Below are 20,977 nucleotides of genomic sequence, written 5' to 3' on the forward strand. Positions count from 1 at the left end.
AAATGGCTTCAATGTGAAGTAAAGTTTAACAAAGAAGCTTCTTTACTAATCTGAGGCTCCCCCAGCCCATTAGAACTGTGAAGATGGCCCCAGTAGCTCCCCATCTTCTTCGATGCTGATTCCCAATACATACACTGGGCTACCATCAGTTACCTGAGTTTAGGGACCCATTCACAATATACACTTTACAACTTATAAATAACATTACAGCCACGGTACAAAGCAAATTCTTTGAGAGAAGAAAACATTATTTTGCCTCTTTACAGATCCCTGATAAGGCCTTACTACAGTGCAGTTTTGGGCTCTAGCTCTGGGCTCTAGGGGTGGTTTGCCTTCAGGTTAACTTTCAGTATGTTATAGAATGGCCATTTGCTTAGCAAGCTTTCAATAGGTCTTCAGTTTTTATTTTTCATAGTTTTTAAATTAAATTAAGAAGTTAAGAAATTTTAAGAAGGATATTAATGAGCTGGGGAGAGGGCAGAGACGTGCAACTAAACTGGTAAAGGGGATGGAACAAATTATGCAGAAAGACTATCTAGGTTGGGTTTTGCCTTCTCTGGAGAAAAGGCACTTGTGAGGGGACATGATTACTCTGTACAAGTACATTACAATACATTATAGCTATATCTTTATTCCCATAAAAAAGGTCAAAGAAACAGACCACTTCTTTAGAACTGAAGTAGGTTTTTCTTCATGGTCAGGCCAGTAAGATTGTGGGATGCCCTGTCGGGTTGACCCCTGGGGCGGCATGGGGGGGGGGGGGTTGAAGCCTCTGTGTGCTTAAAATGCCAGGGTCAATTCTGAATCTCAGTCTGGATGGCCTAACAATATAAACACAGGTTGAGAATCAGTCCCTATGCTAGTATCAGCCTTCTCCTGTGTCTGCATCCTGACCATAGCATTGCCCTGGGTGCAAGCAAACAGAGCTGATTTCTGCAGAGAAATGTATACTAATGTGTTTCAGTGACAGAATCTGCTTCATGTGTCTGTCACCGGGGCCCAAATAGTGGCCCTGGGTGCACACATAGGTGAAGGCTGATGCTAGTGTAGGGGCTGATTCTTGGAATGCATTTATGCTCAGTCTGAGAATTAGCCCTGTGTGGCAGTAGCCTTAATGTTCGTACAGTAAGTTCAGTATATAAAATACAATATCCCTAACCATATATTAAGCCTTAGTATGAAATGAATACCATTTATACACAGCACTGCATACAGCAAATGCAAGCCGTTTCGCAATATTAGAACACTCTGTTGGTACTTCAGTCATTTATTTTATATGTCAAAATGGGAAAATCTATAGTTATATAGTATAGCAATATGTAGTTATCTAAGGACAAATACTGCAACAGTAAACAACAACAGACGCAGCATTTATATTTTTTATTGAAGTGATGTATTTTTCAGCCCAATGTCTATATGACTGAGCCCCATGGTACAGCCCTGTTTCTTCCAGTGCTTTTCCAACGAAAATTCCTCTGCGCGAATATACATATATTGTTCACCCTGTATCAGGCTGAGACCACGAGGACTGACCTAAAAAAATTAAATAAAACTGTTACCCAATTTTTTGGGGGGAGGGTACAGTTGTGCCAGGCCCCATGAAATCTTCTTCCATAAGGGGGCCCAGTCGCGCCACGAAAGTATATAAGAAAAAATATGTATATAATAAATATAAATTATTTATATATAATATATATATATAAAATATATATAAGAAAAACTGCTTACGTAAATTACGTAACTTGCCTAGAAATGTAAATAACTTGCGTATTAAGCAAAAGACAATGCAGAGAAGCTTCTCCACTAACCACCAATGAATTAAAAAAAAAAAAAAATCTCACTGCCCCCAATGAACTGACTGACGTATTAGCACATTAATTATTTTTACTATTTTTATGAACTACTTCTGACTAATTATTGGGCCCCACAGAAAGGTCATTGGCCCCTAAACTTATGCAGTTTACATAACTTATGCAAAACTACTTTCAAGCAATGACAGAGCAGAGCAGAGGCAGGTAGGTGGGAAGGGGTTAAACTTAGGATAAACTCCATTGACACTGAACCCAATGAACTGGTAATTAGCACATTAATCAATGGAACTCTTTATATTAACTGCTTATTATAGAGTAACGTCAGCTGTATTGCACACACAAGGGGCGTGGGCAAAATTTCAGTACTGCGCACCTGTGTTCATTGGGGCCCCATATAAATAACTTGTGTGGGCCCCAAAGTTTCTGATGGTAGCCCTGGTTGTGCACAGGGTAGGAAGCTAGCAATTAGAATCACTGGGGCGTGTCTACCTAATCGCCATTTGTAGAGGTAAAATGTTATCTGTAAATTGAAAATACTAACATTATACTTACCAGAGAAGTAATCTTTGATTATCCTGCTATGAACTGCCAGTGAATTGTCTCCAAGTTCAGGTTCGCCAGAGAGCAAAGCTTCCAGTTCATCATCATCAGCCTCACAAGCAAAGTTCTCAAGAACATTATGCTTTATTCCGATGTTGTGCAGGATGCAACAAACAACAATGATATCTGCCACCCTGGTCGGGTTGTACTGTAGCACACCCCCTGGCTTATCTAAACATTTGAACTGGCTTTTTAACGAGCTAAATGTTCGCTCAATAACAGAATGTGTACGTGCATGTGCTTCATTAAAGGAATCCTCGGCTGTGGTTGTAGGGTTTGCCACTGCTGTCAGTAGCCAGGGTTGGCACGTGTATCCTGGCCCACCTGTGAGCATTAAAAGACATGTAAGCAGCAATAAGATGCAACAAAGACTTTATAGCACTTTGTGGAGGTACTCATACTTACCTATCAGCCATCCACCAGTGAGTTTTCCATTCTCAAACGCCTCATACACAGAAGTCTGCTTCAGAATAACAGAGTCCTGTGAGCTCCCTGGAAAAGCTGAATAGATACTTAAAATTTTGCCTTTACAGTCACATATGACTTGCACGTTGACAGAGTGGAAACCCTTACTATTTCTGTAAAGCTCCTCCCTTTCATGAGGAGGTGAAAGCGCAATGTGCATACAGTCCAAAACCCCCATTACGTGTGGCATCCCAGCAATCCTGTAGAATCCCCGCTTTACCCTCTGCCACCCCGCTTTGTCTTTTGGGAAATATATATAGGCTTTCAAATGTTTTTTTATTGAATCTATTACTGGCCCCATAAATCTGGAAAATGCTGACTGGGACACCCCTCCGATGGAGGATGTCCTTGTCTGGAATGAGCCGGAAGCAAAGAAATGTAGGCAATTTAACAATTTCACCATGCCAGGTATAGCATGGCTCCTCTGGGTCAGTGGGTCAATGTCCCCTTTTATAAGTTCGTACAGCTCATTAATTGCACTCCTGTTGAGTCGGTATCTTTGGATAATTTCCTCTTCTGTAAACACCTCCAGGCCTGTCCTTTCCCTAAATACACGGGGCTTTGGAGTCCGTCTCATGCCATGTACTGGCTGCTTGTGTGCAGATACAGGCAAGGCTTTATCCTTGGGTCTTTGTACAGGTGCCCGCCCAATATGTCTCTGCTGCTTCCTCTCTCTTTCTTCCTCCTCTTCTGCTAATAGCAAATGCAACATCACTGGCCCAAAAGCTTCCATTATGGAACAAATGTCAGTGCAACTGCTTCTGTTTATAAAAAGGATCCTGCAAGAACATAAAGCCACCATTAGGCAGGTGCATTGTATTTGAAGCGGTTCCTCTCTAACGCCTGATTAACTCCATTGCTCGGAGCTTGGTGCATAACATCAGAGATCTCTCTGCTGCGCATAATAGTATGTTATTTACAGGCAGATTAGTCACCTCGCTGGTGGGAATAAGAAACAGCTGCACCACAGATACAAGGAAGAAACTCGGAGAAAAGAAGGGCAGTTACTTAATATTATGTAAACATAATTCACTGTAAGGCTTTTGTTATACTTATGTACAATGCACAGTGCTTTCACTGCTAGTGGCAATGTAACTAGTATGATATGTTAACCCAGGTCCTAAAACCTGTGCTCTAAGAATAAAATGTGTGGCTTGCCTGTGCCCCTACCTCCCAGTAAGCTTATGGTTCAGCATGGTGTGTATGTGTTCAGGGAAGCAGCTTTGGTTAGCATGGGAATACAAAGCCTGGAGTGTAGAAAGACCAAATACATTCAGGTACAGCCTATTAAATAAATACAAAGAGAAGTTAGTAATCCAGCAACATACAAGTCTCCATATTTCTATAAAGCAATAAGACGTAGATGTTTTAATCATAGTTTTAGGCCTGATAACAGCAGTTGTCCAACATGTCAGGCATTATAAACCTAATAAAATTGGACAAAGTCTGCTATACTGGTTATAAAGGTACCCTAACAATGGCAGACTGCATTTATCAACTATGTATTCTGGCAACAACACGCATGGCTTGTCTTGCTGAGTAAGGACTGAAATACACTACAAAATCTGATTGTTTGGTGGGGTCGCCAAAATCTGATTTTGCCCCAACACGCTGACCCAAATCAAGATCGTCCAATGTTTTAGCCTAGAGTTAGATCATAATGAGACCTAGGGAGACCTGTCAGGGAAGGCCTCATCAATGAGCTGATGTGGTCCTGATCCAATTGGGTTTTCTAACTAGTCAGATATCAGGCAGGCTATTGGGAGGGTGCCATAGTGACAAAATGTCCTGTGTGTCATTGCTTCTGTAACTGCTTGCCCAGCAAGTATTCAACCATACATAATATAATTAGGCCACATGTGTTCTCTTTTTATCTTGCATCTATGAAAGAAATTTCATATGGCAGTTCCATTCACCATTTGTAAATACAAATCTGTACAATGCAGAGCAGGTACTGCTCATCTGCAGTTGGTAATGTAAAGTATGTATCTGTATGTGGCTGAAACATATGTTAGAAATGTAATGGGGCACATGAGCTCAGAAAGCTGGAAGTTTTATAGAGTAATGTAACTGTAGTCAGGTACTCAGTAAATGATTAAGGTTTCAGATGTTGTATTGATGTGGGCAATACAGAACTAATCTTCTATTAAGTGTATACATATTTAATGTAATAAATACATTTTGATTGATGGAGATATTGTTAATATGCTGGCATATGTGCCCATAATGGTGCCTATACCTTAAGCAGAAACAGCTATATGGCATTCCCTGTTACTTGGGCCTAAATTAGCCAGCAGGAAGGAGAAATGCTCTACTAGCCCTTTATTAGCCAGGGGCTCAGAGGCTGTGACTCCTGACTCGTACCTCTGGGGAATGGCAGCTGTCTCTGGGTGAGGCCTGGGCCTGCATTCTGCCATTCTTTCAGTCATATACCCAGATTCAGCTGCTGTAACCCTATACTGCATGATGCACCTCTTAGCATCTGAACTGTGAGAAAAGAATAAAAAAAGATGATTCATTTATATTTTAAAAACACACACTTTCCAATGAGTAACACAAAGGTCAATAGGGATTAATGTAAGATCCACATACTCTGAATTGTAATAATATGTGATGAGCAACAGTAACTGCACTCTGCGAGTGTTGCCATACAGCTTGCAGTTACTGCTGCTCAGCGTATATTATTATCGCTATATTTCATGGCAAGATTGCATGAAAGGCTCAGTGTGCTCATCTGACATGATATATTTCAGCATGTATGGTGGTTATGTCATGCCCAGTGCATTTGGATTTATAAGAGAGAAAACAGACTGTATTTGGTGCAGCTCCTGGTTTTTTATACTGTGCCATTTGTGCACATTTAAGCCCCACTGCAATAGCTCAGTTCATTCCTGGAGAGATGTTGTGGTGCAGTGTTTTGTAACCATAGCAACCGCAGGTTAAGCAACACTATCCTGGCTAGCCTATTATCACTTATTCATGAGAGCTCCAGGCCCCAGTGTAGCATTACCATAGCAACTAAGAGCTGCTCTACTAATTGTTTCTGAAAGCAGAACTGGGGGAAGGGAAGTGGAACTGCACATAAGGGCACGATAGCAATGCAAGAACAGGGAGAGATTCCCACTATCTTGTGAATCAGATTTGGTTTTTTTTTTTGTCCAGAAAATATCAATTTAATTTCATTTTTCTATGCACATATAAATAACATCTGCAGCATTTCAATTCAAAAGACAAAGCATGGTTTCATTGCAGAACAAATGCATATAATACTGCTCAAGATGCACCAGGCCAGGGCAGCCTAACCAGCAAGTCAATTACATTTCATGTATTCTAGTTTAGCATATGCTCATGTCTAGCAGTGTGATTCTGTATTGAACTGTATCAGGACTATTTAATAAGGGATGTAAATTTGGCTGTGGCCCCCATGCCAAGGGACCCACCCAGCCCTTTCCCTGCTGCCCGATGCACACAACATAAATTCATTCACATTCAATTCATACTAAGTACAATAATTACATACTGCAAATCCATAGGAAAAAGTATGATGGCATCCCCAAATATACTGAATACTGGTACATGGTACAGATAATAATCCTCTCTGATATCTGTAGGGCCTCTATATTAGGGGTAACAGCCTCGTTGAGGTTGTAGTTCTGCAACAATGAAAGAATCTCAGGTTATAAGAAAGGGATCATTAAATTTTGTTTTGCCCTGGGTGCATATGCACTAAACACAGCTGTGAATTTTGCATTTTTGTGAGGAAGACTATATAGAGTAATGGCAGGGCCATTAAGCCATAATTATGCACAGGGGTCTGGGACAGCTGCTCCTATCCCCCCTTACCAGTTCTCTGTATGAATGAGATAGAGGGTTACTATGAGTGCATTACAGAGAGCAATGGCGATATTGTCCCCCTGTCTAAAAAAGAAGAGTGAATACAGGATATTAGTACAAGCAGTCTGTTTACTGGAGTATGACTGTTATGATGTGTTACTATGCTGAATAACTACAGATGCTTTTTCTGCATTTCTCAGCATGAAGTGTTTGGATAAACCTTTTCATCTCAGGGATTTATTGCCTTTAATGCGAGTTTACAAACAACCCCCTTGCACAAAGGTTGAAGCTATTTACCCCACAGCATCCTTTGGTTTTCCCACATTATTTTTCTATATGTTGGAGACACTGCACCTCAGGCCTGATATGGGATATAAAATAGGCCCAGGCATTTCAGTTACACCCAATGTAGGCCCAAACAGCCCCCCACCAGCCCACTAAATAGTAGCTGTCAATGACATCTTAGAGCAGTCCCTCTGGCACTTGCCAGAATCTACAGATTGCCAGTCTGGGCTTGCCACTTAATCCTAAGAACCCCCTTTGTTTTTCTCGCCAGTGCAACCAATGGAGCTGCCACTCTGTGTGCTCTCCAGTCACTGATCTGTTGGGCTGAAAACCAGGTGCTCTCCACATTATACCTGCCCATGCACACCAGGCAGCTTCTTTGTCATTTATGGCACTGGCACATGGGATATTGTGTCGCCCAAGGTTAATCTGTACTACCACGGGTGACAAATGTCCCTAGTTTACATCTCGTAATGTGAATCGCGTTGGGAAAAAAGTATGCAGTGCTTCTACTTTTGGAAGTAGCCTAAAGTACCCTTATGAGCAAACTCACAGAGATGTTTTAGGCCCTAATTTTTCCCCAACCATAGCCCATTCTCAGGCTACTTATTGGCACACAATTCACCAGCTTAATTCTTTGCACCCATAATTGCATCTCATAATCTCTCTTATGGAGAGAACCTCCCATTTTACTGCTTGGCCTCACAGACTCAAATATCAATCGCTGCCATACACAGCTGGCAAAAATCCACCTTTTTGGAACATGTATTGTGGCCCATCCCCATCAATCTTCATGAATATCTATGTACTATGTATATGGTTGCTTTGTGGATCGAGCACATTTTATTTGCCACTGTACCATGTTGGAAGGAGTGAAGAGGAGCCGCTACCCATGGTTAGTTGCAAGGGCCACATCTCCGTGTGTATAAATGCAGATCTTGCTGCCTTGCACACTGGGCTAACCCACATTCATTTTTCAGACTTGCAAGACACTTTCTTACCAGATTTTTTGAATTCCAGATCATTCTGTGCTGCATAGCTCTAGTGCTTATCAGTCCCTACTGACTATTGCAATTTGAGTCTGCTAATAGTCCCAATCTACACATTTTTGAAATGATCAGATGATTTGGGTTTCATGTTCATTGTTAGGCTGATGGCATGCACAGTTATATTCCCTTTCCTGACCTTATGGTGACTCATGTTTCGCTTTTCTACTATCTTCCTGGATGTTGTCCCATTTCCCAGTTCTTGGCCTCACGCAGTGCCTAATATAATCCTTCCTTCTGTTCTGCTGTTTCACAGCATAATCACCCTGAATAACTTTTTTTACCACTTTAACCATATCCATAGTCATTTTGGTACATGTAATTATATTTACCATTCTTGTTTTTATCGCACCAACTTTACCTTTCATTCACTACAGCTTGGAGGTATTACCTAATTATTACCCCAAGTTCTTCCTTGCAAAACACTACAGGAAAGCTCATATATGTACTTATTATTTCCTACCTTAAAGCAGTTCCAGACCAGAATTCAAAATAGGCCCTGGCATTTCAAGTACATAGAGGCCCAAACAGCCCCCACAGGCCCAATAAATAGTGATTGTTTATAGCATCTTACAGCAGCCCCTCTGGCATTTGCCAGAATCCACAGATTGCCAGTTCAGGCCTGCCTTAAAGGACCAATAAGCACTCCAAAAAGGGAGATTTTAGTAAACATTAATATATAACATATGTTATTCTGGACTGGAAGAAAGTACTACTACAGTTAATACAGCAAAACCCAGACTTTAAGTTTCCCAGGTGTAACCATCAAAATGGCATAAATTCTGGGAAAATGTAATATCCGGGGGGAAAAAAGGATACCGCTTGCCTGTATGGGACCACAAGAAACCAGCGACAATACCCAGAAACTGGTTAAATCAGGGTACATAAAACTGGGGCAGTCATAGAACTATAGAATGGAAATTAGAACATTTGTTACCTGAAATAGTTTATTTGCAGGTGCTGAATAATCAGATTCAAACTTCAATGTAAAAAGCTTATGTAAATGTTTAATGATGTTTCTTCAAAGGAGACATATCCTAAAAAAATTAAGAATATTTCGGACTGATTTATTGAGAAATTCGCCCAAAACCCCACTAGCCCCACCCATCCATTTCACTTCCTGCTGGCTGAATTCTCTGGATGAGCTGGGGAGCCGGCGGCCCTCAGTACACTGCACTGTAGGATAGGAACCAATCAGCAGCTAGGCTGACCTGATAGGGAACTGAAGCCTGTCTGTGCTTGTGTGACTGCAGGGCTGTGATTGGCTCTCCCCCTCCTACTGTGCTTCTGGCAGGGAACGTTAGGACACGCCCACCCCTCATTTCAAACTCTGACAGAGCACCGTATATTATTCATAATTGCCTACAAAATTAGTGTTTTTACCATTTATCCAATATGTCTCCTTTAAAGTTAGAACCACCGGTTTGTAATAAACATTATCAAGCCCCACGTGCTCCCTCCTCATTATAACCTGCTTTGCTGTAATCGTGCAGTTGGAACACTAACCTTTCAAATGAATTGTACCTGCAATGCTATCCCTAGCGCTGCACCTACACCCTGGCACACATTTACCCATCCCAGTGCTGCCAACAGCGGGTTCCTAGTGATGCACCTATTTATAGATATAGTACTTCTATCAGTCTATTACGCTACCCCCTCCTGTACCCCTCTAGCCTTCCCCTACCCTGTCACGGAAATCTCTTCTACATTCTAATCATTTTATTTCCCCCTGCTATCTTGTCTTGCCATTGCCATAAATCAGGGATAATCTGCTCATTTACAGGACCAGGTTACCCAAAGCATTCTAGCTTCTTGTGCTCCATTAATTTGGCAGATCTTCATCACATAGCTGTCACAACTCTGCACTGCATGGGCTAAATACTAACAAACTGCAGCCTCCATTGACCACTGATGAAAATATGCAGTTGAAACAAAGATCCAGTCTTTATTTATCATTTCACTTTTGAAATAAAAAAGCAGTCTTTAAAAGAAACAAAATAAAATGGAACTACATTAGGAATTAAATGTGTATAAGCATGCACTTCTCTGCCTGATCCTGCAGCAAGCCTGTCCCTTTAAATTCATCCTGCATTCTCAAGCAGAAGCTGCCCAGACACCATTGGCTGCGCAGAGAGCACACAATGCTGCATGATTCCTGCGGTGTCTCTGCAGTCCCACAAAGGGCGGTGTCCGACACACACACACAGGCAGTGATCTCACACACAAGGATGTGGAACAAAGAGGGGGAGGGGAGGGACAGACAAACTGCAATGCGACAAAAATCCTGCAGAAAAAAATAAGATGGAGGAAACAGATATAAGCCAATAAAAAAAGCTCTAATAATGACATTTTTGTAACCTATTCCACATGGAGACCAAGAAAATGTTGGCACACACACTTAGTAAGTGTTAGTAAATTTGGTAATAATTATTATAAGTAATAAGTTATAAAGCATTCATATTTTCTGCATCATAGTAAATCTGTCAAAGAAGCCATGTAAAAGGTCTGAAGAGCCCTGCTGTGATGAGGTCTGAGGTGCCAGTAAGGCATTTAGTGGCCATTGAGTCATCAGAGGAAAAGTAAGAAGAATGTTTAAGATTGAGGTTCAATTTAGTTGAACTTGAAAATGATCTAGTGTGCCCCTAGAAAAAGGCTAATGACCCATAGGGTGTGTTTCAGCGGGTGAAACAATGTTCTGTCAAGCTTTTCCCAATCAAGTCTAGTGCGAGATGTAAGGGCAGATTTGGGCACAGAGAGAAAGCCTTATATGCCGTAGCCCCAAGACCAAGGGTAAATTTCTCTATAGCGATGAATGGGATCCCTTATCAGGAAACCGGTTATCAAAAAAGCTCCAAATTATGTGAAGGTTATCTCACATAGCATCCATTTTAAGGAAAATAATTTATATTTTTAAAAAAAACAGGGCCCTGTTCTTGATGGCAACTAAGCTGCATGAATCCATATTGGTAGCAAAACAATCTGGTAGGGTTTGTTTAATTTGTTTTATGGTTTAAGTGATTTTTAGCAGATTTAAGATATTAGTATGCAAATTATGGAAAATCTCAGGTCCCATGAATTCCCTTTTAACTGTACCACACTGTGGTTCTCACTGTGTAGACATTGGGGCTTATTAATGGACTTGCAATAGTTAAGGTGTAACATGATGAACTGAATGTCATTGTGTCAGCAATTGGTATAAAGTCTGCGAATAATTTTTGGGTTGCATGTAGCTCTGTGCCAATGGTTATTATGGCAATAATTACAGCGGCAGAAGTTCTGACAGTATTGCCCTCAATAGAGAGATTCCAGAAGTGCAGTATTCCGATTGCCCAACAAATAGCAGTAATTAAAATGACTAATGTGCCACAATACCTACCTACCTATGTGTATGCTGAGTTCGGCTAGAAAGACACGGGTGAGGCACAGGGAAGAGAGGGTAAGCTGTGATATTGAAGCAAATGCCTCAGCAGATAGGGAGGGTCTGAATAATTGGCTGTAGTGAGATATGGGCGAATCGGCAGAAATTCAGATTACTTCACTTACTGGAAACAATTAGGTACCAGAGCAATGCTAAAACTGCCCAGAATCATCATCTCCCTATTATACTAAATGGAAGTAAAGCAAGTGTAATGTGGTGAGGCTTTGTGCCATGCCGTGCCCGTGCCCAGGTTAAAGCCCTGTGTGAGGATTCCAATCTGCATTTTTAGAGGCCCTGAGGCACCAGGAGCTGGCACAATAATACAATCATCATCCCCGCATAGCCTTCCCTGGGCAGAGTTGCCACTAGTAGTATATAGCTACAAAGATGACACTTGATGCCATTCTTATTAATAGGGAGGAATGATGGTGACAATAAGATTTGTCCCAGAAAATATGGCAAGCCTATTCCCGAGGCTGATTTCTCTCAGCGCAGTAACATCACTCAGGCACAAAAGCCAAGGACTGCTGATCAGCCAAGGATATTATATTTCAGCAGGCAGGGTAAAGGAATATATCTAATCTTTAAAATATGATCCCTACAGGCTGTGACAAAAGGGGTTTTCAGGGTTTTTTTTCTTCTTTTTTTGCATTAATAAAATACAGTGGCATGACTAGGAACTACTGGGACTCACTGTCCCACCTTCTGGGAACCCAGCTCTGTCTGCTTTATAGTACAGTAAATGCCCCAACATAAGAGTCACTTTGGTCTCATCCTGTCATTTCAAAGCAGCAATAAATGCAAAGGCTATTGATTATATAGACATATTCTCTACCAGCCAGCTCCTCGACCCACACAACAACAGTCATATATACATGTTAGCGTTAATACCCTAGGCATTTGATAAAAAAATGCAAGGCCACATCAATAAATAAAAGTGACAATAGCTATAGCTCCCACCATCAACTTGCTGCTTAAATCTGAATAAAACACTTACAGGTGCTGCAAAAACTGGGTAACTGCAGAGCTGGATGAAGCAGAATGTTACAAACAGCAAAAAAGTAACATAATATTGATTTTTAGGATAATAAACTGTTAAGGGAAGCCATCTTGGACATCACTGAGCCAGTACAAAGAGAGGAAGGCAGAGCCATTCCATGAGAATAAGGATGTCATTGTGCATTACAGCGAGCGTCTGGCTATGTGGGGTGGGGTCGGGAGCAGCTGATAAATGTATAGTGACAGTTACTGTTAGCAGAATATGGACTTTTCTGTGAAATATATTAAAGAGGAAGTAAGAAGGAATAACAGTATATAAAAGGAATAATTACATGAAATTACCAGAATATCCCTATATGCTTTAAAAGATCTACCCTATATTAATTTGTTGTGCAGGCAGCATGAGAGATACTTCCAATACCATTCATCATATGCTTATAATACTGTGCAAGCACAAGCAGCAAAGCAGCAGGGGGGTGAGTCTGAGGCAGGACAGTTATATAAAAGCATGTTAGCTGAATAGCAAGCAAGTAATGATCCCTGAGACCAGAGACTCGCATGATGTTAGGGAACAAAGGGCAGCAAAGAGAGAAGAAAAGCTCTTTGTGTAAAGCATGTAAACATCCTGCTTTAGGCACATTCTATTTACTGGGCACGAGCTTGGCAAAGGGAGAACTCTCACTCCTCACTTGCCAGGGATATTTATCTTTAGAACAATATGTATGTACCAATTTAAATCTGGTAGCTATAAAAATCCCCAGCTAGTTGCGTTTGGTCACAGAATCTGTGGTCTGGATGTTACCATAATAGATATTTGGCCTCCATTTTCCCATGTCTGAGTGTATTATCATGCACACTTGGTACCAGCTCTGGCATGTCTGGAAGAACCATTGTTTAGCCTTTAGTGTACTAAGAATGTCAGAGCATACTGTGAATCTCATCTGTACACGTATAATGGACATAGAGTTAGGGTTGCTACTGCTAGGAGTTGCTATTATGGATATAACTACCATCTCCTGTTAACTTTACTGGGGCCGGCTATTTGCTGCAGCCAAAGACAAGATTGAATCCATTTTAAAACACCCCTGGTGGGGCTTACTGGCCAGTTCTATGGTGCAGTTTGGACAGTATAAGTAAGAAGAGGGTGATTGTTTACAGCAGCAGTTCACTAACAGAAACCATTGCCCATATTCCTTCCATTTGTGGCAACAGTGAGTGCTCACTATTCACATGGCCACATGACTGCAACTATCATGGAACAAAGCCATTTCCTGAGCGATAACTCTGAGCTCACCATTATCTCCATGCAGGATGCAATTATTCACTTCCAGTGTCCTCCATTACAATATGTGCAAGCTAAGGAGAGTCTGTTCTACTCTACGTGTGTCTGTTAGCAGCTGAGCACTGCTGCCATATGTACTCTTATTGGCTGTGTTCCCTGGGGAGAGCAGATGGCAATTACAATGGGACATATAATCAATAAAAAAATGGGGCTCCCTTATCCTTTAGTATAACACCATCTGGGAATTATCTACTAAGGCTGCTGTGCTTGTGGGACTTACAATAAATTAAATTATAAATATGACCAAGATTTATCAAGATGAATATTAGCAATAATACCAGCAGGGCACTAAGCACTATATATACCCGCGCTGGGTAACTGTCTGGTCTCCTGTGCAATCTGTAGTGCAAAAGACTTGAACAAGCTTTATTTATCAACCAATATGCCGGTACAGTCATATGCCGACAACTGCCTTTAGCTGTGCAGTACAGCTGGGGCTAGAGAAGGGCGTAGGCTGTCTGCATTCCATTGGCAGCTGAATAGCGCCAACTCGTGGAATAACTTGGCAAGGATACTGATATTTTTCCCCCCGCAGTAAATTGCTATTGTAAGTATAGAATGCTCCCTCTTGTGGTCCCTAGGGCTAAAACCATAAAATTGATGTATTTATAAATATTTTAAGGAATACTGAGCTACTTTTATATGCAGCAATGTACATTAAAACAATACATTAATACAAAGGAAGGGGAACAATACTCCAATATAACAAAATATAAATATATATAAATTACATTCAAGATTAAGTATTAATAATCAGGTGAAAGCAGGGTAGGCCCAGACTGGCAATCTGTAGGTTTTGGCGAATGACAGCTGTAAGATGCCATAGACCAGGGATCCCCAACCTTTTTACTCGCAAGTCACGCAGGTAAATTTGTTATACTGCCACCTGCACTAGCAGGTGAATTGCCTTCTAAATTGGTCACATACCAGCTGTGTGGCAACCCTAGCTTTTGCTTGAGGCACAGATGGCATAATTTCATAGGAAAAAGGGTTGAATATAGTGATGATGTGATTAGAGAAGCAGATGTTAGTATAACCCCCCCCCCCAGGCTGCATGCTGAGCCAGCGGGGATATGGAGCATGGGATTATGAGTTCTACCAGTTTAGCCTGTCACGTAGAAATCTGGGAGAAATCTGGGACAGTCTTAAGCTTACAATCTGGGAAACAGATGAAGAGAGGTGTTAATGAATATGGAATGCACCCACCCCATACATTTTTGCATGAATTTTTTTAATAACAAATTAGCCACAAAAGTTTGGCCAAATATCAGACCAATGGCCAAACCAACAAAATCAGAGCTCAAAATTCTGAACCTCCAATAAGGATTATTTTTAATTTGAACAAGGTACTGATTTTTTATTATTACATAGAAAAAGTAAACAATTTTTAAAAATTATTTAATTAAAATGGAGTATATGGCCTTTCTGTAATTCAGAGCTTTCATTAGGTTTTTTTTTCTTAATGATTGATCGAGCCTAGCCTGACTCCTTCCAATACAGAAGGAAGGATAAGCTCGATCAATCGATCGTCGCATAGTGGATGCTGCTCCTTCCTTCGCCATATCTCCTTTTTTCAAATGACCAGAAGCCAAGTTTTAGCAGGTATTTTCAAATAAAACATTCAAATAATAAATGGTGTGCAGGATAGGGCAATTATTGGTGCAGGGTAGAATAGATTTTTTACTTACAAAATTTTAGTGATACTTTTCCTTTAAAGTTAGTAAACATATTTGAACTGAAAGCATTAGCTATCTGTCCCTCTGACTTTTGAAACAATGTAGCAGGACCCAGCTGATTAACAGACCTGTGAAGAAGCAGGCAAGGCTGACTTCTGCTATATTCTTTTAGGGCTGTGGCACACGGGGAGATTAGTCGCCCACGACAAATCTCCCCGTGTGCCACAGCCCTTAAGAGAACAAGCATTGCAGAAAGGGACAGAGAGATACTACTCTCAATCACTGTAGTATGCTTATTTATCCCATTTTCAAATATAAACCCATTAACTCATCTTTTATGTTGTGCCTCAGATAAAACACTACTTATTATTAAGGCCAGAGAACCCCCCTCCCCAAACGACTTCAGTCACTACATGATTGCACAAGTATACATTTGCCTGAATAGGATGGCGGGAGAGTGACCATATAGGGAACAATATCAGCTGCCGATATCTGTCCTTTAGACTGATTCGGCAGCTTATCCGACATCTGGCCTGAAATTTTACAGGTTTCATTTTTCCATCGGACCAGGGACCACAGCTGCTCATTGATGTGCCCCCTGATGGTGCCTATGCCTGCCATTTTAATTCTTAGGTGGGCATTTTTGGCGACCTGTGTATGGCCACCTTTAGATGCAGTGTTTTGCAACATGGCAGATGATAATAGGGATAATATTCTAGCCCCCACAGGATACATGGAAGAGGCCTAAGGGACACAGAGCCCTCCTTGCCCACCCCTGTTGGAAAGAGTCCTGTCTAACAAAGGGGAAGCCAAAACAGAGAACAGAGATCTGCAGCAATTCAGGCAAGAAGAACTTGACTACAATCACACTAATGCTGTTTCAGATGTGAAAACCCCAAAGATTTCAAGGACATGCATCATTATGCATTTAAATACTTACCAGAATACAAGAAGGTACACAGAGGAGTTTATTATGTTTGCTTGCTGTGTTTTTTCCACACTAAAAAAACTGGAGTCAGAAGGACCCCAATCCACCTCCACATAGCTGTCTATGGGATTAATGTGAGGATGGCAGCACCAGGTGATTAAATAAAAATCATTACAATATTCCCAAGAGCAGAAATGAGGGTGACAGATAAAAAAGGTAGAACTGCCCAGTTCTGGCACCACAGGAAAATGATTACCAATGGCTGCTGCTGAGGAAGCATTCTTTCTCTGCCATGGTTCCCCATAGAGACGTGGGTAGGGTGCTCCCACAGGCCAGTTGTACCAAAGACAGAAAAAAGAGCCCCAAAAAAGGAGGCAAAATGTAAATCATTGCCATGGATGTCTTACCAGATCATTCTGGTAGTAGTATAAAGTTAGATTAACTCAAAATTAAGAGACATTATTCTATTTACTTATAGATTCCTATAACAAGTCTTATGTTTTTTTTTTAACAACAATAGAATAGGGTAGAAAAGAAAAGGAGAGGGAGTAAAGGAAAGTAAGAAATTGGGAGAGTAAACAGTCACAAGTCTTCTGTTTGACTTATGTTTAGTCCAAAAGGTACTGCATGGTACAGCATTGTACCACTGTGCCATTTTCATTAGGCTTTGTCCATAGCAAGGTCTTTCAGTGCAGCACTTGCAGAAAACTGGTGGAAGACAGCAGCTACAGATGGACAAGATGGAAACAGTAAGCCTTAGACTGAAAGCTCAGTCAGTTGTCACTTCCACAGATTCCACAGAATTTCATACATCAGAAGATACAACAATCGCATTATCCACTAGAGGGAAGCAGAGAACAGCAGGCACCTGTTTTATCTGTTTTCTGTATTCAAAGTTCTCCTAAGGTTCTGCAACTCCAGTCAAAGTTCTCCTAAGGTTCTGCAACTCCAGTCGCCACCACAAGGCGGGAATTCAGAGTAGCTTAACAGTTTCTGCCATGATGAATCTGTAGCATCAGTTGTAGGTGTGTGTGTGTTGGGGTTAATCATTGCTTTACCCACCCACTTAGATTGTAAACTATGGGACAAAGACCTTATTCCCTGTGTCTTCAACCACTTAGAACTTAATCTGAATGTAACTGTATTTGGTATTTATAAGTATTAATTGTTCTGTTGAACAACACTGTGAACATAAGTAGCGCTATAGAAATGATATACATACATACATATATATATACATAAGGATAGATAAGGCGAGGTCCTCAGCACTCACCCATTATCAATATAAATAGAACATTAAGACGTGCATTAAAAGCTACAAGGAAATGCCCTCAAAACAGGGATTGTTTGTCCATATATTGCAATATATTCAAAGCCATACCCGGTCTGGCCACTCCTACACTCAATTTCATCTGATTCATTAAGAAATTCTACTGCTTCATTATGTGGTTTACACAGGGACAGAGTTTTACCTGCAACTTACTTGCTTTCAAGGTGAAACCTCCCCAAAGGTTACCCTTATTACTGGCTCCACTGGGATCACCTGACTGAAGCTGGGAATGGTGGGGGCTACAAAGGCCACTGCTCCTGTATAGACTATAGCAGTTTCCTTATTGTGCTTTATTGTTTGTGTTGTGCTATAGAAATCTGGTATATGGAAGGTCACTGGGAATGACCTAAAAACAGTGCTGTCCAACTTCTGTGGTACAGAGGGCCGGAATTTTTCTTGCCTACATGGTGGAGGGCCGATAATGGAAGCCAGTTTTGACCACTCCCCTTATTTAAACCACACCCACTTCAAACTACACCCATGCTATCACAAGAGCTTTTAAGACCATCCCCACATTAATGGTGGCAACACAGCAAAAACCCAATGGTTGGTGCTCACTGAAGGGATATCACCCTTCATTTATATATGAAAGAATTATATTATGTCATACACTTAAATCGATATGCCTCCTCCTCTTCTGTGGATAGCACAGCAACCCCCCAGCATATAATTACACCCCTTGGGGACCATATAATGACTATTTCCAAATGCCAAACTCCAGGAACAAACCCCTGCCAGGTTCACCTTCCACAGGCAGCATAGGGCAGGGAGAGTATGGCACACACAGGCAGCATAGGAAAGGCAGAGTATGGCACACACAGGCAGCATAGGGCAGGGAGAGTATGGCACACACAGGCAGCATAGGAAAGGCAGAGTATGGCACACACAGGCAGCATAGGGGAGGCATAGAGCAGGCAGAGTACTGCTTGCCCTACCCCTCCTGTGTGTGCCATACTCTTCCTGCCCTCCCCTGCCTATGTGTGCCATACTATTCCTGCCCTTCCCTGCCTATGTGTGCCATACTATGCTTGCCCTCCCCTGCCTATGTGTGCCATACTATGCCTGCCCCCCCCGCCTATGTGTGCCATACTATTCCTGCCCACCCCTGCCTATGTGTGCCATACTATGCCTGCCCTCCCCTGCCTATGTGTGCCATACTATGCTTGCCCTCCCCTGCCTATGTGTGCCATACTATGCCTGCCCCCCCCTGCCTATGTGTGCCATACTATTCCTGCCCACCCCTGCCTATGTGTGCCATACTATGCCTGCCCTCCCCTGCCTATGTGTGCCATACTATGCCTGCCCTATTGCACACACAGGCAGCATACAGTGACACAATGCTGGATGTGTCAGAGGGAATGTCTGAGGTGTGAACAGGGGAACAATGTGAGTGATTACAGCCAGAGCCTGAGGTGTGAACACTGCAGGGGGAAACAATGAAGGCATTAAAAGGTGTGAACAGTACAGGGGGTTACATGATTAAACAATACTGGGGGAATACAGCCTGAATCTGAGGTGTGAGCAATGCAGGGGGGCAGTTAATCTCAGTACTGATACCATTTAAAGGTAATACACAAAGGTAAGCCATCAAAGCAGCCAGACAGGTGGGGGGCCACACAGAGGGGGGTCGCGGGCCGCCAGTTGGACAGCCCTGACCTAAAAGAAAAGGAAAGTCATTTTTTTCATTTTACCGCCAAAATACTCGCTACATTAGTGCCACCTAGAAGCTTTCTCTGTTTGTATAAGATAGCAGCTGCCATTTTAAATAGCTTCTTGCTGCAACTCTAGCCCTTATAGCTCAGATTACACATTCCTAAGGGTGGGGGGGGGTGAGATTTATTAATTCTTATGGGGGGGGGGGAAGAGATGGGAGAGATAACTGCTTTGGCCCCAGAATGAAGGATTTTTCGTATGCCAAGCACACTTACTCATAGGCCTATGAGTAAGTGTGCTTGGCATATGAAACGCGTTAGGCGTTCCTTCTTTTAATGCAACAATAAAGATTTGATTTTATGAGAGACCCCGGAGTCCGCAGCGCTTGGTGTCCACTACGTTTGAAATCGGCTTTTTTTTCCCCTTCAGCTACGGGTTCGGGGCCCTGAGCACCCGGACCAGCCAGGGATACCGGTGAGCTATTTGGCTTGTACTGACTATGCTTGACCATTGTGTTCCTTGAACAGCATTTGCGATACATCCGGGTGTTACACCCGGACCTCACTGTTTAGATTGGTACGGATTGTATTTTGTGAATTGGAGCATTTATTATCATATGCAGAGAAATTTACTTTTGTTTTTCGTTTTTGTTTTACTTTATATGATATATTATCTTACCTCTTTTTCTTTGATCGGAGTATATATATATATATATATATATATATATTTATGTGAAAAATACATACTTATACAGTAGAATTCTTAATGAATTCAATTAAAGTGAGTGTAGGACAGGCCAGACTGGGGATAATTTGAATGACTGAATATACTGCAATATATGGGCAAACAATCCCTGTTTTGTTCAAAGGGGAAGACATTATTTAGTAGCTTGTTTTGGATATTATAAAAAAAATCATCCAAGACACTCTTAAAGGCATTAAATATAGTTATATTATAGAATAAAAGTGATGGGTCCTGGATGAACCCATATAATTAAGCCCACAATGTCTGGGGGTTTTCGCTTTTAAAAGGAAAATAAAATCTGGGAAGATTTAAAGTAGTCAGAAAGTATTGCCATAAGCCATTTTATTACAGGGCCTGGCTGATCTATATTTTAGCTCCCAATTCGGGTCCTTTAGACCAATTCGGCAACTTATCTGCGTGTGTATGAGCACTTCCAACAGACTTATCGGACCGAGATCTGGCCTTTAATTGGCCAGACCTGTATGGGGCAGGTTTGATTTTGTGTTGGATCGAGGACTGCATCGGATCGTTGATGCGGTCCTCAGTCCTGGGGGACCTATGCCCGCTCGTTTCATTCAATCGTTTGGCCTTAGGGCCAAACAACCAAAGTAGCCCAACATTGTCCACCTTAGGGGGCATATCAGGAGAAGATCTGCTTGTTTGGTAACCTCGCATAAAATGGATGTATAATCTCTGTGAATTGCTGCAGAATATGTCAGCTACGATTGGCACCTTTGCTGGACAAAGCTCTACCACATGCTCCTTTTATTGCTCTCTAAGCTGATTGCTTTGCCATAGCCCACCAGTCATTGCTTGCTGTGGTTAAAGTGAGTACTCTGTTGCTAA

General features: G+C 41.7%; 1 protein-coding gene across 7 annotated transcripts in view; it reads right to left on the reverse strand.

Moving 5' to 3' along the window:
• Positions 1-1,251: 1,251 nt before the first annotated feature.
• The window catches only part of LOC100494438 (putative nuclease HARBI1), a 39,286-nt gene continuing 19,560 nt past the window's right edge, over positions 1,252-20,977 (reverse strand). For 2 of the 7 annotated variants that reach the window (XM_004911853.4, XM_004911854.4), the window contains exons 3-7: positions 5,241-5,363; positions 4,047-4,160; positions 2,817-3,655; positions 2,364-2,735; positions 1,252-1,533 (exon numbers count right to left, since the gene is read on the reverse strand). In XM_004911853.4, the coding sequence (XP_004911910.2) occupies positions 1,499-1,533; positions 2,364-2,735; positions 2,817-3,655; positions 4,047-4,160; positions 5,241-5,341 (1,461 nt within the window). In that variant the 5' untranslated portion in view covers positions 5,342-5,363 and the 3' untranslated portion in view covers positions 1,252-1,498. Of the gene's footprint in view, positions 1,534-2,363; positions 2,736-2,816; positions 3,656-4,034; positions 4,161-5,240; positions 5,364-20,977 lie in introns of all 7 variants that reach the window. The other 5 variants (XM_004911857.4, XM_012957782.3, XM_002935123.5 and 2 more) reach the window with 3 other exon arrangements.

Source organism: Xenopus tropicalis, chromosome 2 (assembly GCF_000004195.4).
Source record: "Xenopus tropicalis strain Nigerian chromosome 2, UCB_Xtro_10.0, whole genome shotgun sequence".
Classification (NCBI taxonomy): Eukaryota; Metazoa; Chordata; class Amphibia; order Anura; family Pipidae; genus Xenopus; species Xenopus tropicalis.